Source organism: Manis javanica, chromosome 5, assembly GCF_040802235.1.
Source record: "Manis javanica isolate MJ-LG chromosome 5, MJ_LKY, whole genome shotgun sequence".
NCBI classification, from domain to species: Eukaryota; Metazoa; Chordata; class Mammalia; order Pholidota; family Manidae; genus Manis; species Manis javanica.
The window spans coordinates 51,766,530-51,791,897 of NC_133160.1; the positions used below are offsets into that span (position 1 = coordinate 51,766,530).

Here is a 25,368-nt window from a genome sequence, read left to right on the forward strand (position 1 = left end):
AAGGATGGTGGAAGGAGAGGGTCCTGGAACTAGGCTGTGACCTTTAACCTGGCTATCATGTCCTTATCCAAAAAGAGGCTCAGCAGCTCTTGGCACCAGGAGCTTCAGGTAATTCTCAGCTGGAATGTTCCCCATCACCTTCATGCTACTCCTGGCTGCCCTCAGTAAAGAGATCTGAGTCCCAGTCCTGCTTCTCCTACATAATAACTACATCTAAGGGTGGGTCACAGAGTCATGAGCTCAAGCTGTCAGAGTGTGAAGGGACCTTTCACATCTTTTAGGAAGCCCTTTGGTTCAGTGCTTTGATTCCCTCCAACAACCTGCAAAGTAGTCATCCAAATTGTATTAATAAAACATGCAATTGTAATGATTGTTTAATGTGCCCTTTCTAGGTACCACTCTAGTTATTGTGCTAAGACTTTCACTAGTGTTATTTAATTATATCCTCACAATATTACTATAATTATGATTACTGTCCCCATTTTACAGACAGGATAACAGAATACTGTATTGTCATATTTACAGATGTAGCAAGAGAGGAAACACATAGATGTAAAGCTGCCTATTCTGGTTTTCTTCAGAACTGACTGGCCTCACTACCTGTTGTTTAGACATCAATCAAATCAATAGGACGTATTTCAGCCATATTCTATGTTATACCTATCCCACTCATTCCATGAGTTGTATTGAACTGCCATGTGCCAGAAACTATTCAGTGCACAGGTAACAGATATCTCTAGGGCAAGAGCTTACAGTTCATAGTATGGGTGTGTAGGTAGAACAAGTTAATAGATGATAATATGCTATGACTCATGCTGTATTAGTAGTAATTAAAGGCTGCTGCACACATGGGAGAAGAATATTTAACCTTGGGGGCATGGTCATGCATCAACAACCTGAAGTATTAATGTCTCAGTCGAATCTTGAAGGGTCAGTGGGAGTAATCAGGTGAGGTGATGGAGAAGGACCTTCAAGTAGAGTGAAGGTCAGATATGAGACTCAGGCATGGAGAGGACACCGGGCACAGAGGGAGGACAGGCTGGCAAGGAAGGAGAGGTAGAGGCAGAAATGCAGGAAGGAGCCAGATCACAAGATGCCTTCCAGGCCATACTGAGGAGTTTGGATTTTATCCTCACAGTGACAAGAATCATTGAAAAATGTAAGGGAAGTGGCATAAACAATTTATATTTTCAAAAGATCCCTTTGGCAATGATGTAGAGAATTTATAGAAAAAGGGTAAGAAAGGGGAAAGTTAGAAAGTAAGAAATGACCAGGATATGCTAGACCAGTGGCAGTAGGAAAAGAGAAGAGAGGCCAATCAGAAAGATCTAGGAAGTATAATTGGCTAACTTTGGTAGGCAAGTGGAAGTAAGTCATAAGGGAAAGGTAGGAATATTAGATGACTTCCAAGTTTTTGGCTAATGATCCATTCATTGAAGGAAGGAATGTAGAAATCACCATAAGGGGGAAGGTAAGAAATTCAGTTAGGATGAGTGACAGATAATGTCTAGTCTAGTTAGCACGTAAATTTAGGAGAAATGTCTGGGTGAGATTCCAGGGAGTGACAGGAGCGACTCTCAGTAGGTCAAAGAGAGCAGAGAGATCTAGTGAGGAAAGGACTGGGAAGTGACCAATGTGCCTAACAATAGAGACTCATGGGTTTGCTTCAGCAGAGTAGTGGAGGTGGAAGCTAGATTGCAGAGGAGTGCAGAGGAAACAGGCCTGTGAGAGGTGAAGACAAAGAATATAATCTCTCTCCCCAGGAGCTTGATGGCAAAATGAAAAGAGGATCAGAGGGTAGGAGGAGCATCAAAATATGGTTACAGATATGGGCCAGAAGTGAGGGGGTTGTAGTCACATGATCTTGCCAATTAAAAGATGGTTATCTACAGTGTGCTCCAGCTCCTCACGCATGAGGGGAAAGGAGTGCTATCACACAGAAATGATGAGGGCTGCTGTATGTCCTGTAAGCAAGGTGGTGTGTTAAGCACTGGATCGACAATGACTCTGTAAGTGAGGTGTTAGCATCTCTGTTTTACAGGTTAGGAAACAGAATTAGAGGAACTGAGGAAGTCCTTGACGAGTAAATATGATTGATCCATACCTTATATTTAATTATAGGAACAGGCACAGGGCTCCAAGACTATAGTTTTATTAAATGATAATCTTCCTTTAGTTGCCTAATTTTTCAAACTTTCTTGGCTTCTTCTTATTGTTTCCCTTTTGTAGCCTGAAGCCTGCTGACATCCCCATACTGGGGCAGTTTGTCCACCTGGGCTTTTCCTAAGACCGCAATGTCCAATAATTAACATGACTACTGATGAGAGGAAAACTAAGCATCACTGGTGACTGTTACCTTCTCCAAGCTGGGAAATAACTTGAAAAAGAGAGCTGACTATAGGGAAGAACTAAGCCACTGTTTAAGTAGGCATTGTGTTTTCTTTGTCCTCAACTCTTCATTTTTAAAAAACTTCAGTCAAATTTGAAATCTTCTAGCCCCACTATGATTTAGCACATAATTAGTACCTGATCAACAGATGCACAAGCATTAGGGAAGTAAAAAAGTTATAAAGATATCATTCTAACCACTAAATTTTAAAAGACACAGATATACATTCTGGGTCTTAATTTTTTTTCACTTTTGCTTGATAACTATGTTTTCTCTCTGGATAGCAACACTTCAGTTAGGAAGTAAGATCTCAGCTGAGCTAAGATAAAGGAGAGACAGTATTTATTGGGCAACCACAGAGGTTGTGAAGGTCAGACTTCAAGCACAGACCCATCCACATGGTGTCAAACCTCACTACATGGGGACTTAGTGCTGACAGAATTAGAGCAACAACTGAAGGATTGACAGATCTTTGGAAAGCTAACTAATTCAAGGTGGATTTTGTAACCATTACAACTCATGTACCCAGTTAGTATCTTATCATATAATGGAGTTATTAACTACTCCCTTTTTTCCATGGCCTACTCCCAATCTGATGAGAAATGTCATCACGAATTGTGCAGAGCTAGTAAGTATGACCTAATGAAGAAGGCACCTCTAAACAAGACTTACCAGCTAGTTTATGTAACAGGCAGGTCTGCCCACTGTGATTTCGACTTGGAGCTTTTCTGGCCACTTTATACTAAATCTCTCAATTGCCATAGCTTTCTAAAAAATCAAGTAATTCTGAACATTAGATACAACTTCTGAGAAGCAGAAAAAGACCCAAACCTGAGGTTTTCGAGTTTTGCTGCAACAAAAAATTTTTTTTGCAGTAAAAACAAAATGTGACTATATTCTTACATCAGCATTATTCTCACTTAACATTGATATGTGGGACTTTGGTTGCCATCTTATTCATTATATAGCAGAATTTAGGACATGAGTTCATCCTGCACTGTATCCATATGGGCTAGTTACATAAGGAGCTTCTCACCAGTGGTTTTATTCGAAAAGTAGTACCATAAAATAGGATCCTAAAATATTCTAGCATGTTCTAGAGACACCAAAATTCTCATTGTATAAAGACTTCAATTCAGTAAAAAAAGTATTAGATGCTAATATATGTATCAAGCATTATGCCATACCCTAAGGGCACAGAGAACACATATTATCTTAAAAGACTTTCAATCACTATGCTATGTACTATTTGCCATGTTTTTTAATGTAAATATAACTTTCTTTATATGTTCACGTTGTCCTCCTGTTGTCAACAGGTTTGCAAGGATCTGATAGATTATTAAAAACTATAAATCCCTCCCAAAAGTCTGATATTGACCTGTTTCATTGATCCATTTCAGATGATGTACCTGCCACTTTGTATCAGCTCTTATCACCTGATATTGCACAATGTTTTTGTCCCTCTGGTGGATATGGTGAAAAGCAGATTTGTTAATTCTCTACCAGGACAATGCACAAGTGTGCCCACCTGTGCGATGACAGTGCTCACTAAGGAAGGACCATTGACTTTTTTCAAAAGGCAAGATACCGTCTTCTGAATCTGTAATGTGTTCAGGATACCTGAGTGCTTTGAGACAGTCTTTTCTACACAGTTGAGATATAGCTGACCAGCCCTAGTACAGCAGACTATTTCTTAGTACAGCAGTATACATAGAAGTGGAATGGTGGGATCTGAGTCTGAGGGGAGGGGTAGTAGGGAGTTATTGTTTAGTGGGTACAGAGTTTCATTTAGGGATGACCAAATGGTTCTGGAGATGGATAGTGGTAATGGTTAATCACAATGTGAGTGTACTTAATGCGACTGAATTACACACTTAAAATGGTAAATTTTTGTTATGTGTACTTTACCAGTTAACACACACACACACACACACACACATACACACACACACACACACACACACACACACACAAAGTCAGGAGAAATACGCTGAAACCTAAATCAACAAAAAACTTTGGCAGATGACTTTTATAGGCCAGATCTCTTAAAAATCTATCCAAGGCAGATTTAATTCATGACATCTTCTTCTCCTGAAACATTTTATTACTGTAAACAAGAGTTAAAAACCAATCATTTGGTCTACACAGTTTGGTAGAATTCTTAAAAATAACCAAAAAAAATGGAGGAGAGATTAAAGATGGCAGTGTGAGAGGTGAGACAGAGGCTTCCTCTCTAAACCACATATGATATGAAAATATAATTAATACAACTAATACTGAAAGAGCAACAGGAAAGAAAGCTGCGTCAGACTGCATACACCTGGAGAAAAGAACAGACCTCATGGAACAGGGTAACATACTAAAGCCATGATCCAGTGGGACGCAAGCCCTTCCCTCACCCCAATGCACTGGCAGGATGAAAAGAAACAGAGCAGGGAGGGAGTAGAAGCCTGGGACTGCTGAACACCTAGCTATGGAGGTCTGCTCTGGGAGCACAAACCTACATTGCTCGGTGCTCTAGTGATTAGTGGGGTTGGAAAGCTAATACAGGCAGAATACCTGGAGACACTGAGATTCCAGCTGCTTTTGGAAAACAGTGAACCATATGCAGCTGCTCTGGGACAAAAGAAAGGTGGGTAGTCTGAGAGACTTCCTAACAGCAAGAGGGCTGCTAAAGGGGGAAGGATTACATGGAGCTTACCACTCAGGAGAAAGGATAGGTAGACAAAATTGCCCGGGCTCACTCTGCCCACAGGCTGGGAATTTTCAAGAGCTTCAGGCACTCCATCCCACTGGCTGGCTATGCAGCTACAAGGCCCCCCACCATGATACACAGCCTGCTGCACATTCCTCATGGCCAGTCTGCGCCTGGCTTTCAAAACGGCAGCCCCTGCCATGGCGTCAGGCCAGCCAGAGGGAAGCACCACCTAAAACAGCTACAAACGCAAAGCACACAGGATTACACCTGTGTAACTGGCTCATTGGTCCTGGCAGTGAAGATAGGGATAGCACCTGGGAAGCAGGAAACAGCTTTCCTCCCCCAAGGCATCAGCACCACTCCCTTGTGAACCCCAACATTGCTCCAGGGGCTGAGCAGCTCCAGAGAGTAGAGCTTCTGGGCACTAGAGGGCAGCACATACAAATATGAAATGTCAAAGGAACCTGGCTCAAACCAAAATCCCACAAACACAAGAAAAAGGATCAAGTGAAACTGAACTCATCAATTTTTCTGAAAGATTTCAAAATAAAAATCATTAACATGCTCATGAAGGTACAGAAACATACTCAAGAACTCAGGAACGAATTCAGGATGGAGATCCAATCATTACAGAATACAATGGAGGGTTTTAAAAGTGGATTAGATATGGTGGAGGAGATGATAAATAAAATAGGAATTATAGAAGAGGAATACAAAGAGTTGAGGTGCAGAGAGAATAAAGGATCTCTAGGAATGAAAGAATATTGGGAGATCTGTGTGACCTATCCAAACCAAACAATGTACATATTATAGGAGTACCAGAAGAATAAGAGACAGAAAAAGGGATAGAAAGTGTCTTTGATGAGGTAATTGCTGAAAACTTCCCCAATCTGGGGAAGGAGATAGTCTCTCAGGCCATGGAGGTGCACAGATACCCCAACACACAAAGGATCACCAAGGAAGACAACACCAAGACATACAATAACTAAAATGGCAAAGATCAAGGATAAGGACAGACTATTAAAAAACAGCCAAAGAGAGAAAAAATATCACACACAAAGGAAAACTCATCAGGCTATAATCAGATTTCTCAGCAGAAACCTTACAGTCCAGAAGGGAGTGGCATGATATATTTAATGCAATGAAAAAGAAGGGCCTCGAACCAAGAATACTCCACCAGCAAGGTTATAATTTAAATTTGAAGGAGGGATTAAACAATTTCCAAATAAGCAAAAGCTGTGAGAATTTACCTCACACAAACCATCTCTACAGTGTATTCTGGAATGACTGCTATAGACGGAAGTGTTCCTAATGTTTAATAGCTGTCACCAGAGGAAATAAAACCACAATACAGAAAGTAGCCACTTAATTACTGAGCAAATGCAAAATTGGATCAACTACACCCGAAGTCAGTCAAGGGATAGACAAAGAGTACAGAATATGATACCTAATATATAAAAAATGGAGGAGAATTTAAAAAAAGAAAAGAAAAGCCTTTAGATTGTGTTTGTAATAGTATACTAAGTGAGGTAAGTTAGACTCTCAGATAGTAAAAAGTTACCATTGGACCTAGTAACAATGAATCTAAAGCCTGCAGTCGCAATAAGTACATACCTATCGATAATCACCCTAAATGTGAACGGTCTGAATGCACCAATCAAAGGACACAGAGTCACTGAATGGATAAAAAAAACAAGACCCATCTATATGCTGACAACAAGGGACTCACTTCAAACCCAAAGACATACACAGACTAAAACTGAAGGGATGGAAAGATATTTCATGAAACTAATAGGGAGAAAAAAGCAGGTGTTGCAGTACTTGCATCAGACAAAATAGACTTTAAAACAAAGAAAATCACAAGAGACAAAAAAGGGTATTATATAATGAGAAAGTGGACAATCCAACAAGAGGATATAACCATTACATACATCTATGCGCCCAACACAGGAGCACCTACATATGTGAAACAAATACTAACAGAATTAAAGGGGGAAATAGAATACAATGCATTCATTCTAGGAGACTTCAACACTCCACTCACTCCAAGGGACAAATCAACCAGGCAGAAAATAAATAAGGAGACAGAGGCATTGAACAACACATTAGAACAGATGGACCTAACAGACATCACAGAACTTTCCACTCAAAAACAGCTGGATACACATTCTTCTCAAGTGCACATGGAACATTTTCAAGAACAGATCATATACTAGGCCACAAAGAGAGATTCAGTGAATCTTAAAAGATTGAAATTGTACCAACCAGCTTCTCAGACCACAAAGGTATGAAACTAGAAATAAATTACACAAAGAAAATCAAAAAGCCCACAGACACATGGAGGCTTAACAACGTGCTCCTAAATAACCAATGGATCAATGACTAAATAAAAATAGAGATCAAGCAAAATATGGAGACAAATGACAAGAATAATTCAACACTGCAAAATCTGTGGGACACAGCAAAGGCCATGATAAGAGGGAAGTGTACTGCAATACAGGCCTACCTCTGGAAAGAAGAACAATCCCATATGAACAGTCTAGAATCACAATTAACAAAACTAGAAAAAGAAGAAGAGATGAGGCACAAAGTCAGTAGAAGGAGGGATATAGTAAAGATTACAGCAGAAATAAATAAAATCAAGAAGAATAAAACAATAGAAAGAATCAATGCAAGCAAGAGCTGGTTCTTCAAGAAAATAAACAAAATAGATAAACCCCTAGCCGGACTTTTCAAGAATAAAAGAGACTCTACACACATAAACAGAATCAGAAATGAGAAAGGAAAAATCACTATGGACACCACAGAAATGCAAAGAATTATTAGAGAATATGATGAAAAATTATATGCTAACAAATTGGATAACCTAGAAGAAATGGACAATTTTCTAGAAAAATACAACCTTCCAAGAGTGACCCAAAAAGAAACAAAAAATCCATACAAATTACCAGCAATGAAATTGAATTGGTAATCAAAAAACTACCTAAGAACAAAACCTCTAAACCAGATGGCTTCATCACTGAATTTTATCAAACATTTAGTGAAGACCTAATACCCATACTTCCAAAAAGTAGAAAAGGAGGGAATACTCCCAAACTCATTCTATGAGGCCAGCATCACTCTAATACTAAAAACAGGCAAAAATATCACAGAAAAAGAAAATTATGGACCAATATCCCTGATGGACATAGATGCAAGAATACTCAACACAATATTAGCAAACCAAATTCAAAAATACTTCAAAAATATCATGTATCATGATCAAGTAGGATTTATTACAGGGATGCAAGGATGGTACAATAATCGAAAATCCACCATCATCATCCACCACGTCAACAAAAAGAAGGACAAAAACCACATGGTCATCTGCATAGATGCCGAAAAATCATTTGACAGAATTCAACATTCATTAATGCTAAAAACTCTCACAAAATCGGTATAGAGGGCAAGCACCTCAACATAATAAAGGCTATATATGACAAACCCACAGCCAACATCATACTTAACAGCAAGAAGTTGAAAGCCTTTAAGATCGGGAACAAGACAAGGATGCCCACTCTCTCCACTTTTATTCAACATAGTTCTGGAGGGCCTTACCACAGCAATTAGAGAACACAAAGAAATAAAGGGCATTCAGATTGGTAAGGAAGAAGTTACACTGTCACTGTCTGCAGAGACATGATATTGTACATAAAAACCCTAAGGAATCCACTCCAAAACTTCTAGATCTAATACCTGATTTCAGCAAATTTGCAAGATACAAAATTAATACACAGAAATCTGTTGTATTCCTATACACTAATGATGAACTAGCAGAAATAGAAATCAGAAAAAAAATTCCATTCACAGTTGCATCAGAAACATTAAAATACCTAGGAATAAATCTAACCAAGGAATTGAAAGACCTATACCCTGAAAACTACAAGATACTATTAAGATAAATTAAAGAGGACACTAAAAAATGGAAATTCATCCCATGCTCCTGGGTAGGAAAAATTAATATTGTCAAAATTGCCATCCTATCTAAAGCAATCTACAGATTCAATGCAATCCCTATCAAAATACCGACAGCATTCTTCAAAGAACTGGAACAAATAGTTCTAAAATTCTTATGGAAGCACAGAAAACTCCAAATAGACAAAGCAATCCTAAGAAGGAAGAATAAAGCAGGAGGGAATCTTGCTTCCCAACTTCAAGCTCTACTACAAAGCCAGAGTGATCAAGACAATTTGGTACTGCCACAAGAACAGGTCCATAGATCAATGGAACATACTAGAGAGCCCCGATATAAACCCAAGCATATATGGCCAATTAATAGATGTTAAAGGAGCCATGGATATACAATGGGGAAATGACAGCCTCTTCAGCAGCTGGTGTTGGCAAAACGGGACAGCTTACATGCAAGAGAATGAAACTGGATTATTGTTTAACTCCATACACAAAAGTAAACTCTAAAGTCATGAAACCATAAAACTCTTAGAAGAAAACATAGGCAAAAATCTCTTGAATATAAACATGAGCAACTTTATCCCGAACACATCTTCTCAGGCAAGGCAAACAAAAAATGGGACTACATCATGCTAAAAAGCTTCTGTACAGCAAAGGACACAATAAGCAGAACATAAAGGCATCCTATAGTATGGGAGAATATATTTGTAAATGACAAATCCAACAACGGGTTAACACACAAAATATATAAAGAACTCCCATGCCTCAACACCCAAAAAACAAATAACCAATTAAAAAATGGGAGGAGGATATGAACAGACAATTCTCCAAAGAAGTAATTCAGATGGCCAACAGGCACACAAAAGATGCTCCACATCACTAATTATCAGGGAAATGCAAATTAAAACCATAGTGAAATATCACCTCACACCAGTTAGGATGGCCAACATTGAAAAGACTAGGAACAACAAATGCTGGTGAGGATACGGAAAAAGGGGAACCCTCCTACACTGCTGGTGGGAATGTAAACTAGTTCTACCATTGTGGAAAGCAATATGGAGCTTCCTCAAAAAACTTAAAATAGAAATACCATTTAACCTGGGAATTCTACTCCTAGGAATTTACCCAAAGAATACAAGTTCTCGGATTCAAAAAGATATATGCACCCATATGTTTACTGCAGCACTATTTACAATAGCTAATATATGGAAGCAATCTAAGTGTCTATCAGTAGATGAATGGATAAAGAGGAGGTGGTAAATATACACAATAGAATACTATTCAGCCATAAGAAAAAAACAAATTTTACCATTTGCAACAACATGGATAGATCTCGAGGGTATTATGCTCAGTGAAATTAGTCAGGCAGAGAAGGACAAGTACCAAAAGATTTCCCTCATTTGTGGAGTATAACAATGAAGCAAAACTGAAGGAGTAAAACAGCAGCAGACTCATAGTCTCCAAGAATGGACTAGTGGTTACCAAAGGGGAGGGATGTGGAGGGTGTGGGTGGGAAGGGAGGGAGAAGGGGATTGAGGTATTATGATTGGCACACATGGTGTGTGAGGGTCACAGGGAAGACAGTATAGTACAGAGAAGGTTAATAGTGACTGTGTGGCATCTTACTACATGATGGACAGTGACTGCAATGTGGTATGGGGGGGGTGACAAGATAATATGGGTGAATATAGTAACCACATTGTTTTTTCATGTGAAACCTTCATAAGAGTGTATATCAATAATACCTTAATAAAAAACAAACAAAAATAATAATAATTAAAAAACTGACAATCTAAGGACAAGAATTGTGCAGATCTAGATAGCATTAATTTCTTGACTCTGGAAAATGGCCCACTTACTCATCACTTGTTTGCTTTCTGTTCTTACTTCCTCTTTGAATAGTTTCCTGCCTCTCATTCAAAACACAAAGCAAAACAAAAACAAAAACTTCCCCTCCCCTCAAAAAAGGAGAGTTATTCAAAAAGGCCATGTTGGAAAGGAGATATGCTTTGGCTTGGTGGGACAGAAGGTTTGTGTATCTGTATGGATGTGATCATTTCGGTTTTGTTGTTTTGAAGCAGAATAAGGCAGCTAGACATTTAGAGCACGGAGAGATGAACAAGGGTATTTTTAAGCATCTTCATTTCAGAAGAGTGGGAAAATGAGAAGCATAAGCTGCCTGGGCTCTAACAGTTTTAAGAATGCAAACAAACTGACAGAAGCTTACATGCATTTTTGCAGATTTGTCCCTTCTTCCACCTTGGGTCTCCAGACGTCATTTTATTTGTGTGCTCTGAACAAGGAAAACGAAAACTGACGAACTCAAGGCAGACCATGAGCTGTGTCATATAATCATCTTCAGGAAAAGAATGAAACATACCAGTGGGAGTCTTTGCCGACTGGTAATTTAAAAAAAAAAAGGAAACATTTTCACCTTACTTCACCCTAAAACGATAACAGAACTTGATAATATGGGTGAATGTAATAACCACAATGTTGCTCATGTGAAACCTTTATAAGATTGTATATCAATGATACCTTAATAAAAAAAGATAAAGGAATTCTTGTGGAGAGTCTTGGACTTTTTAAAGAAAATTTCTATTTCTATTTGACTATTTCCTGTGACTTTTATTCTCAGTGTTTGAAGGATGGGAAAGCAAAACATTGAGTATACATACTGGCAAATGTCCAGGGAAGTTACAGCGTTTAATTGACCATTTTGGGGGGAATTTATGATTTAAGAACTTTAACATGTTTTAATTATATTCAAACTGATGGAAAAGGAAAACCGAGTTAAATGCATTTTATATTTATAAACACTTAAACAGTTGGCAAAGAAAATATTAGTTTCCCTTTTATTCACTAACCCAGTTGTCAGTCAATACATTCAATTAAGTATCCTTAATTCCTCTACAAGTTCTTTTTTCGGGATCTGCATCTGAATGGAAGGGCTGAAGTTTATGCCTAGATTATAAAATTGCCTGATAGCAAGTGAAGGTCTTTAGACTCCACAAACATAAACTTACTTTAATTATCACAGATGTTTAATTTTTATAGCCTGCAATTTATGGCATCTGTAACAACTTTTAAGACACTATATTCATTGGGGCATTATTGTTATTAGAATCATGGTATCTATCTTAGAATTACAGAATTTTTGAGCTAGAAGGTGCCTTTGGTTAGTAAGAGGAACAGCTTGAAATTTCTACTAAGATAAAAATAAATCTTCAAGGCATCTTTCCAGCAAAGCTAAATTCATCATTAACACCTATAGTGACCTCTTTTTATGCCTACAAACTGAGTGCAGAAGAGATAGGGAAAGAATAAACAAGAGATTTTAAAAAGTCATAAGACAAGGTCCAGGCTGGTGTTAAGCCAACACCAAGGAATGACAGAAGGGCAGGGAAGCCCGTGTGGTGTCAGACATCCTTGCTTTTGCTTTAAACAACTACACATTGTATTTACTATTGTTTTTTTCTCCTCTTGACCTCATGAGATTTTATTTTCCCCATCTGATCTTGTAGCAAATGCCTTTGGTATAGTACACATATTGCTCTTTCCTCTTGAGTACTCACACGCTGGTCTGACTTCCTATTGTCATGTCCGCATATATAAAAAGGTCTTCTTCTGGCCACCAGAACCATCTTGGCTAACCTGAGCATGACACACTAGAAAAGCAGGGAAAATACATCCCAAGAGAAGCCTTGACCCATAACAGATGGGAGTTGGTGTATAAGTATCAGGCCCCTTATCCTCACATGGAATACTTCTGTGGGATCAAACTCCAGTTACTGCAGTATTCTGCTTAATAAAAAGCCTTTTATGGGATGACAAAAAACTTTTTCAGTTCCCTACTCCCTTACAGTATTATCTGGGATCACTTTCCAAATGAAATGCATATCCTTGTTTCAAGGACCGATTCTGGAGGAATCCAAAGTAAGACACATGACAACCCTAGACTATTACGTTTCTTTAGAAAATAAGGAAGAAAACATAAAATGCCGTCTTTGCTGGGATCCTGGTCAGGCAATGGGCAGTGGTGACAAGATGCTCCTCCTTGACTGAACTCTAGTCAGCTTCCTCTGGGCACTTTCTTCAAGTAGGTCCCATTCTTGTTCATGTCTTCAGGAGCCCACTTTTACCAGGAATCCTGCTAAATTGGTTTAGCCAGAAACCCTCACCCTCAATATGTGGTTACCCTTGATAACTGACAACCAATTCTTTTGGATTTTCTATACACACCTTCCTACCATTTATGAACGATAACTTTCCTCTCCACTTGCTTTACTGCACTAGATAGGATCTCTAGCACAATTTTGAACAGATGTGCTGTGAAAACTTCAGTTTTTCAGGAAATTGTTCATGCCTCCCCCCTTCCTAATAAAACTACTTTCTCTGCCCCACTGGTGTTGAACTTGGCCACAGGACTGCGAGTACCAAGGGAATGATAGTGGATGTGATGTGAGCAAAGGCTTGAAGTATGTTTGAGCAATTGGGCTTGTTCCTATGCTTCTCCCACACACTGAAAAAGGCCTGCCTTGGGTGGCATGCTGGGCCAAGGTCACAGCACAGGCAGCAGACTAGAACTGAATCCACAGTCTGGGTAGACAGCCAAGCAAAGCTGCCTGGTTAGTCTCCACTATGTGTGAGGAGGAAATGTTTTTGCTTGCCACTGCGATTTTGTGTGTGGTTGGTTGTTATACACTGTTGTTATGACAAAAACTGACTGATACAAGTGGTGACAGTTTTTCTTAGTTCTGATCCCCATTACATATATTGGTTACAGTTGATGAAGATACATTTGTAAAATGAAGGAATCCCTACTTCTCATTTGCTAAAAGTTTTAACATGGATGCTGAATTTTTATCAAATACTTGTCCTTCATCTGTTAAGATTATCATGTGATTTTCAGATGTCCATGTGGCAAATTTTACAGTTGTTTATTCTGGGCTATGATTGATCACACATTGGAACTAGTATCTATACATGTAGTTCATTATTATGTAATGTTAAATATATTTCTGGATTTAGTATGCTGATAGTTTGTTTAGGATCACTGCATCTAGAATGACATTGGCATATAATTATTCTTTTTCATTATGTCCTGGCTCAGTTTTAGCCAAGATTATGAGAGCCTCATCAATTGCAGAGCATATAGTCTTTGTTTGGAAGGGATTGTGAAAACTGGTATTTTCTTCTTAAATATGTTAACTCTCTGGTGTAAGCCATATAAAACTGCAGATATTTTATGGAAAGATTTTTAATTCTGAATACACTTAATAGCTCTAGGACTTTTTGCTTCCCTATTTCCTGCTGTACAGTTTCATTTGGGTAAGTTTTCTAGAAAGTTTTATATTTAATATAACTTTTCAATTTTTGAGGTTAATAGATTTTCAATAGTTGTAGGATCTATAGTGATTTTTCATATACATTCTTGACATCATTATTTGCTTTTTTTATTCTTCATTCATCTCACCAAGGTTTATTCATATTGCCTTTTCAAGCAACAAAGTTTTGCTTTTGTTGATCCTGTTCTATGCATATTTTTTATGGTGTGCATCTAAGCTCTTTTCTTTAATTTCTTTCTCCATTTTCTTTAGGTTTATTTTGTTGTTCATCAAACTCATTGAGATGATTGCTTTGTCTTTAATGTTCAGCTCTTCTTTTTGTTTCTAATATACGTATTTAAAGCTATAATTAGTACTAACTTTAGTAAGTAGTGCTTTAGCTGTATCTGACCAGTTCCATATGTAGTAATTTTTGTTTAGTTCAAAATAAGATACACAGTAAGAATTTGTTCACCAGGTAAGAACTTGTTCGTTATGCTTCAGAAGATTGGAGACTGATGAGAATTAGGCTTGGGGTGGATTAATGATTGTGCATTGAGCATTGAGTCCCCTATACAGAATTTTATTGTTGTTAACAACCATTTGATCAATAAATGAGAGATGCCCTCTCAAAAAAAAAAAGTTTAAAAATGAAGAATAAAATGTAAATAATAAATGCGAAAAAAAATAAGATACACACAGAGAATTGCTTTGCAGCTGTAAAAAGAAATATAATAAGGAAGCTATGTCTTAATATTCACATGTATCTGACATGTTGAGAAATTGAAAAACATACTGTAGAGCAGTATTAATAAGTCCCATGCTTTGTAGGACAGGGCGGGTGGGGAGAGTGGATAAAAGACTAAATAAGGAAAGCATCATTTCATGAACATAAGTCACTTGACTGAGTGACGGGGAGGGTGGGGAGAGAGCAGAGGTATTAACAGAAAGGCTTATCACAATTTCAACATGTTTTTATTTACTCACAACATTCCAAACAAAACGACATCACATTTCAACTATTGCTTTTACATAAAAAGTTAATTGCTTTATCCAAAGTAGACAGAACTCATTTTTTTTAAGTTGCCAACCAGCACATTTTCTTCCTGGGAAAGACAATGCTTAAATATTTTTTAAATACTCTGCTTAACAGAAATACAGAATCGCCCTGTGACAGTGAAGTAGTACGGCCCTACCTGTACTACATTATTAACCTTTCTTGTCAAAAACTGAAGCCAAGGGGTAAAAAGCTCAATTATGATTTCTCTCGGATTTTTAACAATTCTTTTAATTTTCATAAAAAACGGCCTGTGTGGAGAGAGATTCATAAATATGAAAATGGAAATTAAGTCTCCCAGACTTGTGCATAGGAAGTTGGGTGGACCATTATCCTGAGAAAACAGCTGCCAGTCCCTAATCGATTCAAGAAGGACAGAAAACATTATTGTCCTACAAGCCAAACCTCTTCTCTTCTGTGCCATGATATTGTGTGATCTTTCTGCTCTGGCAATGAGCATTCTACTTTTCACACTCAAGTAATACTTCCTCCTTTGAGCTTATCTTTGACCAAGCTCTATTTCACTGAATGCAAAGGGGGAAATGGTACATAAACAACTATGAATATTGCAATAAAAATGAAGAGTACACATATTTTCAAATAGAAAAATACATACAAATCCAAGTAGATCTTAAAATAGAAAAAAAATCAGGATGAGCATTTTCAAGAAAAAGATTATTTTCTTCACTAAAATGGTGCCAGTAGGCCACTGATTATACACATCTAACTATACCACCCTATTGATATACAAAGAGAGGTTTGGTGTAGGTTCACTGATACCCCCTGATTTCTCCCATTATTTGAAAGATTGTCTTTCAGAACATATTTGAACTACAATGATTGTATCATATTTTTAGACTATTCTTGTCACTGGCACACTCTCTTTAATCTAGCACATACAAATATTCACTTGAACACTGATTCACTTTTTGATGTTAAAACAAACATAATTTTTCTGCTACTTCAATTCTATCACTACTTTGGTATTTTATTAATTATTACAGAAACAAGAGTCTAAATATGGGTTTTAAGACTACATAAAACTCTAACATACATATGTTTAAAGCAAGGAAAAGTAAGACAGCAGACACAATTATCCTATCTTTTTTTTCATGTATGTCACTCACATACAAGGGGGAAGGCTCATGTTATGTTCTAATTTACAACTGGTGACACACTGCTTGGCTTCCAGGCTATCAAACCTTAGATTCTGTTGGTAGCTTTTAGACCAATTCACTATAGAACTGCCTGAAATGGTTACTGATTATTTTAAACAAAAACAGAACAATACCTATATTGTACAACAGTGGTGGATTCAAAGAACAAATTTTCTAATGATATTTTTTAAACATTATTAAAAAGTTTTCTTTCTCACACTGCCAAATGATTTCCTTCATTTGTGGATTATGACAATGAAACAAAACTGAAGGAACAAAACAGCAGCAGACTTACAGACTTTGCGGTTACCAAACGGGAGGCGTGTGGGAGGGTGGGTAGGTAGGGAGAAGGGGATTGAGGGGTATTATGTTTAGTACACATGGTGTCACAGGGGAAGACAGTGTAACACAGAGAAGGCAAATGGTGAATCTGTGGCATCTTACTACACTGATGGACACTGACTGCAGTGGGGAATGGGGGTGACTTGATAATATGGGTAAATGTAGTAACCACATTGTTTTTTCATGTGAAACCTTCATAAGAGTGTGTATCAATAATACCTTAATAAAAAAAAGTTTTCTTTCTCTCTAAAGGAGTAAAAACTGAATTACTTAAAGTTTCCCCTTTAATACTTGAATCATTCTCTTATTAAGCAGAATGACAAAGGTTTCAAAAAATTCAAGACATTAGCTGTTGAAAGATTAAAATATAAAGATAAGTATTTTCAGCATGAAAATTAAAAGAACAACATTATTGTTAATAGCAAACACCTCGATAAAAATAACTTGAATGGTTAACACCTGATCCTTATCAGGATTTTGCAACATCTCACAGAACTCTAGCTGGATGATAAAGCATTGAAAACAGTTATAAAAAAAAAAAAAAAGATATCCCCAAGGTTGAAAAGTCTCCTACAAGAAACCAATTTTTAAAATCCGGTAATACTGAAAAGCTAAACCACCACTATTGAACCCAATTTTAAAAAACAGTTGTATCTTGTTGAGAAAATAATTCTAATGCATGCACTCTTTATGTATGTGCTATACAAAACTGCCTTTGTTATTTTCCAATTTTCCAGTTGGATCTTTATCACCACTCTTGTCTTTGGCAAGTTTGGCTTCTGTAGGATTTAAGGAGACTAATTTCTGCAGGATTTAAGGAGATCTTAGTAATCAGGTGAACCTATCTTTAAACTTCATAAACATTGTTACATGTACAAATGTTTAAAATGCACAAAGACGAAATTGTTCCCATTAGAATCTCATCACTGTATAACCTTTGGCAGCACTTGCTGCCCTCCTGAGATTTTAGAAGAATGAAGCCATGCACAATGCACAGTCACCATTCTCAGGCTACTTTAAAATCTCACAGACTGTTAACTCAGGGAATACCCATGGAGTCCATACACCATTATCTAGAAATACTATGGAAGGGGTCAAAGCAAAGAGAAGCAAGAGTTAATAGTAAATAAAATAAACCAATGATGTTTAACCAAGATTTTTCAAAAGCTTTAAGGTTTCCTCTTATTTAAGTTCAAAGACAGCTTTATTGAAGAAGCAACTGTCTTTTGACTAAGATCATAATTTTCTTAGCAAACACATCTCCTTTCATAAGCACACAGAGGTAGAGAAGCCTCAGAGAAGGCCCTCACACCAAGCACTAAGGTTCTTTTCTACAACTGATAAAGAGCAAATATTAACAATGAGAAAAGTCTTTAAATTTTAAAATAACACTGTGATATTTTAAAGTGTGGTTTAAAAACAAAAAAGTCACCAATACTGTCATTCTCTCATTATCTATTATGCTAAATAATTAGAGAAACCAGAAAGTGCCACAACCCTCCATCCTCTCTGACGTACCCAGAAGTAGCACTATGACACGTGACTAAGAAGCAAACAAGGAAATCCATGGAGAGCTACTCTCCGTTAATTAACCTAGAAATAAAAGATGGAGAAAATAAAAACAATCATTCTAAATGAAAAAAACAAAAAAAATCGTAATAGAGTTTGAAAAGACACAACTTGATAGCAAAACACATAAAAATGTAAACTGATTTTTACACATTTTAATCAACCAATTTAATACAAATACCTTATCTGTACTTTTACACTAAATGGGCTAGGTCCGGAGTTCCAAACCATAGTTCACATGACTCGACAGAGTGGGGTCTTTGGAAGGATAAGGTACCTTTGGAGGACAGTGTATAAACAACTGTAAACATACACTGATTGTCCACTAGCTTTATTAAATAGAATTTCTGAAATATTTTTGTAGGAAATTATACTTAAGGAGTGTACTTGATCAGATAATTTCTATTATAACATATAAATTCTGTTATGTGTGCAAAATGTGGTAGAAATAGAAGATAATATGGATGACTCATATTTTTAAAGTAAGTGATACATTATAGTCCAGTAAGAGTCCTTTAATCTTTTCAAAAAACTTCTCTCTATACATGTTGAAATACATAATGCTTTCGGGCTTTTCTTCAAACCAAAATTTGTCAAATTCATAGACAAGATAACCTGCAGTTAAAAATAAAACAGAAACACAGTGCTCAATAATGAAATCACATCCGAACCATCTCATTTTAAAAGTATGACCATCCTTTAAATTCCATATGAGGATACAGTTATCAGAAATCAGCTTAAATTACTAGAAACCTGAGGGACTTTATAAGAAGTATTTTTGTATGTTCAAAACAAACAGCAATTTCAATAAAGTATTTAGTGTACATTTACTATTGTCTCAAAAATCAATAAAAATCTCTCAAAATTAGATAAAATACTGCTGAAAGATACCTTGAGAATAGGGGTAAAAAGTTATCCCCAAAGAATCCTGAAACACAAAAATGAAAGTTACTAGAAAATGTTGGGTAAGGATCAAGTACAGCAAATCTGTTTTCTATTTGATTTATAAATCTAAGAGTTTGTTTCTACTTTTTTTAATGAGCTATCAGCACCTTCTCTTTTTAAAAATACATGAACTCTAAATAAGCCTAACATTTTTGTTATTCAATATCCTCATTACAATAGCTAAATTTAACCTTCAAGATGTGAAGTATTCAATGAAAATAACCATGTAAATAGGTGTACTCACAAGAAAAAAATGTTAATTTAAAACCACTCCTAAACCCTTTTTGGATTCAATGAAATACATTGATTTAATTATTTAACAAATGCTACCTCAGGGCCTCGCCATGTGCTCACTCACTCGCACGCATGGCAATCCTATGCTTCAGGGATTCCTGTTACTAATATATTTTATCCCATAGGAATCATTCCCTTCTCACTAAAGAGGAAACAGAGGTGCAGAGAGGTTAAATGACCCATTCCAAATTCCATTAGTTTGCAAGTGGTCTCTATTATGTTATAAATTGGACTTTGTTTCTAACAAAATCTCATTTCCCTTTCTGAAAAGCTTTTCGAGGAGGCACAGAGTGACTTATTTCAGATAAATGGTAGGGTAGGGGGGAAGCCACTGTTTTTACATAAAGGTGCGGCAAGACTATCATACTCGCGTAGTATGAAAAAGATGTAAATTCCACTTTAAAACATTAGTCATGGAGCAGAGCCAAGATGGTGGTGTGAGTAGGACAGTGGGAATCTCCTCCCAAAAACATATATATTTTTGAAAATACAACAAATACAACTATTCCTAAAAGAGAGACCAGAAGACACAGGACAACAGCCAGACTACATCCACACCTGCGAAAACGTAGTGCCTGGTGAAAGGGGTAAGACACAAGCTGCAGCCTGGTGGGATCCGAGGCCCCTCACCCCAGCTCCCGGCGGGAGGAGAGGACTTGGAGCGGGGAGGGAGAGGGAGCCCAGGACTGCTAAACACCCAGCCCTAGCCATCCGCACCAGAGCGCAGACACACAGTGCATGCGTGGGGTGCTGGAAACTAGGGAAACAGGACAGTAAGACCTGTGAGCGGTCCCGCAGCTGGTGCCTCTGGGACAAAGAAAAGCGAGTGCTTTTTGAAAGTCTTAAAGGGACAGGGACCCCACAACTAGATGGAAGCATCCCGGGTCACAGTCCAGCAGCTGGAAATTCCAGGGAACTCCAGGTGCACTAATCCCCTGGGCAACAGCTCTGAGACCCCTCATGGAGGAAAACCGCCAAACAGCACCCCCTCCCCGTCCATTACCCCTCTGGAGCCCGGCCATAGCAGAGCAGTAGCCTGAGGCTGGCCACACCCACAGTAAGGGAGCTTCCTCCACACCGGCTGGGCAAGATACAGAGAACCAGTTTACATGCAATTGCCCAAAACAAGCCACTAGGGATCACAGTTGTCCCAGTAAAGAAAGGCCAGGAGCAAGTGGAAAAAGTCTTGGCTGTACCAGCTGACAGACCAGTCAATAGTATACCACTACACCAATCAACATGAAAAGGCAAAAAAATTGGATCCAGACAAGATTAACCCAGACATCTTTGACATCTTCTACATCTTCCCCTGAGAAGGAACCTGGGGAGACAGATTTAACCAATCTTCCTGAAAAAGAATTCAAAACAAAAGTCATAACCATGCTGATGGACTTGCAGAGAAATATGCAAGAACTAAGGAGGGAGAATATAGAAATAAAACAATCTCTGGAAGGACTTCAAAGCAGAATGGAAGAGATGCAAGAGACCATTAATGGACTAGAAAACAGAGAACAGGAATGCAGAGAAGCTGATGCAGAGAGAGATAAAAGGATCTCCAAGAATGAAAGAATATTAAGAAAACTGTGTGACCAATCAAAATGGAACAATATCTGCATTATAGGGGTACCAGAAGAAGAAGAGAGAGAAAAAGGGATAGAAAGTGTCTTTGAAGAAATAATTGCTGAAAACTTCCCCAAACTAGGGGAGGAAATGGCCTCTCAGACCACAGAGGTACACAGAACTCCCATGACAAGGGATCCAAGGAGGGCAACAACAAGACACATAATAATTAAAATGGCAAAGATCAAAGACAAGGACAGAGTATTAAAGGCAGCCAGAGAGAAAAAAAAGGTCACTTACAAAGGAAAACCCATCAGGCTATCATCAGACTTCTCAACAGAAACCTTACAGGCCAGAAGAGAATGGCATGATATATTTAATGCAATGAAACAGAAGAGCCTCAAACCAAGAATACTGTATCAAGCATGATTATCATTTAAATATGAAGGAGGGATAAAACAACTCCCAGACAAGCAAAAGTTGAGGGAATTTGCCTCCCACAAACCACCTCTACAGGGCATCTTACAGGGACTGCTCTAGGTGGGAGCACTCCTAAAAACAGCACAGGACAAAACACCCAACATATGAAGAATGGAGGAGGAGAAATACAAAGGGAGAGAGATAAAGAATCATCAGACCATGTTTATAATAGCTCAATAAGCAAGTTAAGTTAAACAGTAAGATAGTAAAGAAGCTAACCTTGAACCTTTGGTAACCACAAACTTAAAGCCTGCAATGGCAATAAGTACATACCTTTCAATACTCACCCTAAATGTAAATGGACTGAATGCACCAAACAAAAGACACAGAGTAATAGAATGGATTAAAAGCAAGACCCATCCATATGCTGCTTACAAGAGACTCACCTCAAACCCAAAGACATGTACAGACATAAAGTCCAGGGATGGAAAAAGATATTTCATGCAAACAACAAGGAGAAAAAAGCAGGTGTTGCAATACTAGTATCAGACAAAATAGACTGCAAAATAAAGAGAGTAACAAAAGATAAAAAAGGACATTACATAATGATAAAGGGCTCAGTCAAACAAGAGGATATAACCATTATAAATATATATACGCCCAATACAGGAGCACCAACATATGTGAAACAAATACTAACAGAATTAAAGGAGGAAATAGAATGCAATGCATTCATTTTGGGAGACTTCAACACACCACTCACTCCAAAGGACAGATGCACCAGACAGAAAATAAGCAAGGACACAGAGGCACTGAACAACACACTAGAACAGATGGACCTAATAGACATCTATAGAACTCTACATCCAAAAGCAACAGGATACACAGTCTTCTCAAGTGCACATGGAACATTCTCCAGAATAGACCACATACTAGGCCACAAAAAGACCCTCAATAAATTCCAAAAGATTGAAATCCTGCCAACCAACTTTTCAGACCACAAAGGCATAACACTAGGAATAAATTGTACAAAGAAAGCAAAAAGGCTCACAAACACATGGAGGCTTAACAACATGCTCCTAAATAATCAATGGATCAATAACCAAATTAAAATGGAGATCCAGCAATATATGGAAACAAATGACAACAAGAACACAAAGCCCCAACTACTGTGGGATACAGCAAAAGCAGTCTTAAGAGGAAAGTATACAGCAATCCAGGCATATTTAAAGAAGGAAGAACAATCCCAAATGAATGGTTTAATGTCACAATTATCAAAATTGGAAAAAGAAGAACAAATGAGGCCTAAGGTCAGCAGAAGGAGGGACATAATAAAGATCAGAGAAGAAATAAATAAAATTGAGAAGAATAAAACAATAGCAAAAATCAATGAAACCAAGAGCTGGTTCTTCGAGAAAATAAACAAAATAGATAAGCCTCTAGCCAGACTTATTAAGAGGAAAAGAGAGTCAACATACATCAACAGAATCAGAAACGAGAAAGGAAAAATAATGACAGACCCCACAGAAATACAAAGAATTATTAGAGACTGCTATGAAAACCTATATGCTAAGAAGCTGGAAAACCTAGAAGAAATGGACAACTTCCTAGAAAAATACAACCTTCCAAGATTGACCAAGGAAGAAACACAAAATCTAAACAAACCAATTACCAGCAAAGAAATTGAAGCGGTAATCAAAAAACTACCCAAGAAAAATCCCCTGGGCCAGATGGATTTACATTGGAATTTTATCAGACATACAGAGAAGATATAATACCCATTCTTCTTAAAGTTTTCCAAAAAATAGAAGAGAAGGGAATACTCCCAAACTCATTCTATGAAGCCAACATCACCCTAATACCAAAACCAGACAAAAACCCCACCGAAAAAACTACAGACCAATATCCCTGATGAACGTAGATGCAAAAATACTCAACAAAATATTAGCAAACTGAATTCAAAAATAGATCAAAAGGATTGTACACCATGACCAAGTGGGATTCATCCCAGGGATGCAAGGATGGTGCAACATTCGAAAGTCGATCAACATCATCCACCACATCAACAAAAAGAAGGACAAAAACCACAAGATCATCTCCATAGATGCTGAAAAAGCATTCAACAAAATTCAACATCCATTCATGATAAAAACTCTCAACAAAATGTGTATAGAGGGCAACTACCTCAACATAATAAAGGCCATATATCATAAATCCACAGCTAACATCATACTGAACAGTGAGAAGCTGAAAGCTTTTCCTCTGCGATTGGGAACAAGATAGGGATGCCCACTCTCTCCACTGTTATTCAACATAGTATTGGAGGTCCTAGCCATGGCAATTAGACAAAACAAAGAAATACAAGGAATCCAGATTGGTAAAAAAAAAAGTTAAACTGTCACTATTTGCAGATGACATGATAGTGTACATAAAAAACCCTAAAGACTCCACTCCGAAACTACTAGAGCTAATATTGGAATTTAGCAACGTTGCAGGATGCAAAATGAACACACAGAAATCTGTGGCTTTCCTATACACTAACAATAATTTAATAGAAAGAGAAATCAGGAAGACAATTCCATTCACAATAGCATGAAAAAGAATAAAATACATAGGAATAAACCTAACCAAGGAAGTGAAAGACCTATACCCTGAAAATTATATGACACTCTTAAGAGAAATTAAAGAGGTCACTAACAAATGGAAACTCATCCCATGCTCCTGGCTAGGATGAATTAATATTGTCAAAATGGCCAGCCTGCCCAAATTAATATACAGATTTGATGCAATCCCTATCAAACTACCAACAGCATTCTTCAATGAACTGGAACAAAGAGTTCAAAAATTCATATGGAAACACCAAAGACCCCGAATAGCTAATGTAATCCTGAGAAGGAAGAATAAAGTCGGGGGGATCTCACTCCCCAACTTCAAGCTCTACTACAAAGCCACAGTAATCAAGACAATTTGGTATTGGCACAAAAACAGAGCCACAGACCAGTGGAACAGAATAGAGACTCCAGACATTAACCCAAACATATATGGCCAATTAATATACAATAAAGGAGCCATGGACATACAATGGGGAAAGGACAGTCTCTTTAACAGCTGGTGCTGGCAGAACTGGACAGCTACATGTAAGAGAATGAAACTGGATCACTGTCTAACCCTATACACAAAAGTAATTTCAAAATGGATCAAAGACCTGAATATAAGTCATGAAACCATAAAACTCTTAGGAAAAACATAGGCAAAAATCTCTTAGACATAAACATGAGTGACCTCTTCTTGAACGTATCTCCCCGGGCAAGGGAAACAAAATCAAAAATGAACAAATGGGACTATATCAAGCTGAAAAGTTTCTATACAGCAAAAGACACCATCAATAGAACTAATAGGTATCCTACAGTATGGGAGAATATATTCATAAATGACAGATCTGACAAAGGGTTGACATCCAAAATATATAAAGAGCTCACACACCTCAACAAACAAAAAGCAAATAATCCAAGTAAAAAATGGGCAGAGGAGCTGAATAGATAGTTCTCTAAAGAAGAAATTCAGATGACCAACAGACACATGAAAAGATGCTTCACATCACTTGTCATCAGAGAAATGCAAATTAAAACCACAATGAGATATTACCTCACACCAGTAAGGAT

General features: G+C 37.5%; 2 protein-coding genes across 5 annotated transcripts in view; one reads left to right on the plus strand and one right to left on the minus strand.

The window, feature by feature from the left end:
- Positions 1–1,005: 1,005 nt before the first annotated feature.
- Positions 1,006–11,387, plus strand: UCP1 (uncoupling protein 1). Its single transcript, XM_036998660.1, is given in 8 exon segments — positions 1,006–1,168; positions 2,749–2,815; positions 2,817–2,869; positions 2,968–3,018; positions 3,021–3,084; positions 3,790–3,851; positions 3,854–3,978; positions 11,277–11,387. Coding segments are annotated over 8 exon segments (696 nt in total).
- Positions 11,388–15,315: 3,928 nt separating this feature from the next.
- ELMOD2 (ELMO domain containing 2) overlaps positions 15,316–25,368 on the minus strand; it is a 39,922-nt gene continuing 29,869 nt past the window's right edge. For all 4 annotated transcript variants that reach the window (XM_073237015.1, XM_073237016.1, XM_073237014.1 and 1 more), the window contains exon 9: positions 15,316–19,102. In XM_073237015.1, coding sequence (XP_073093116.1) covers positions 18,957–19,102 — 146 coding nt within the window. In that variant the 3' untranslated portion in view covers positions 15,316–18,956. The remainder of the gene's footprint in view (positions 19,103–25,368) is intronic.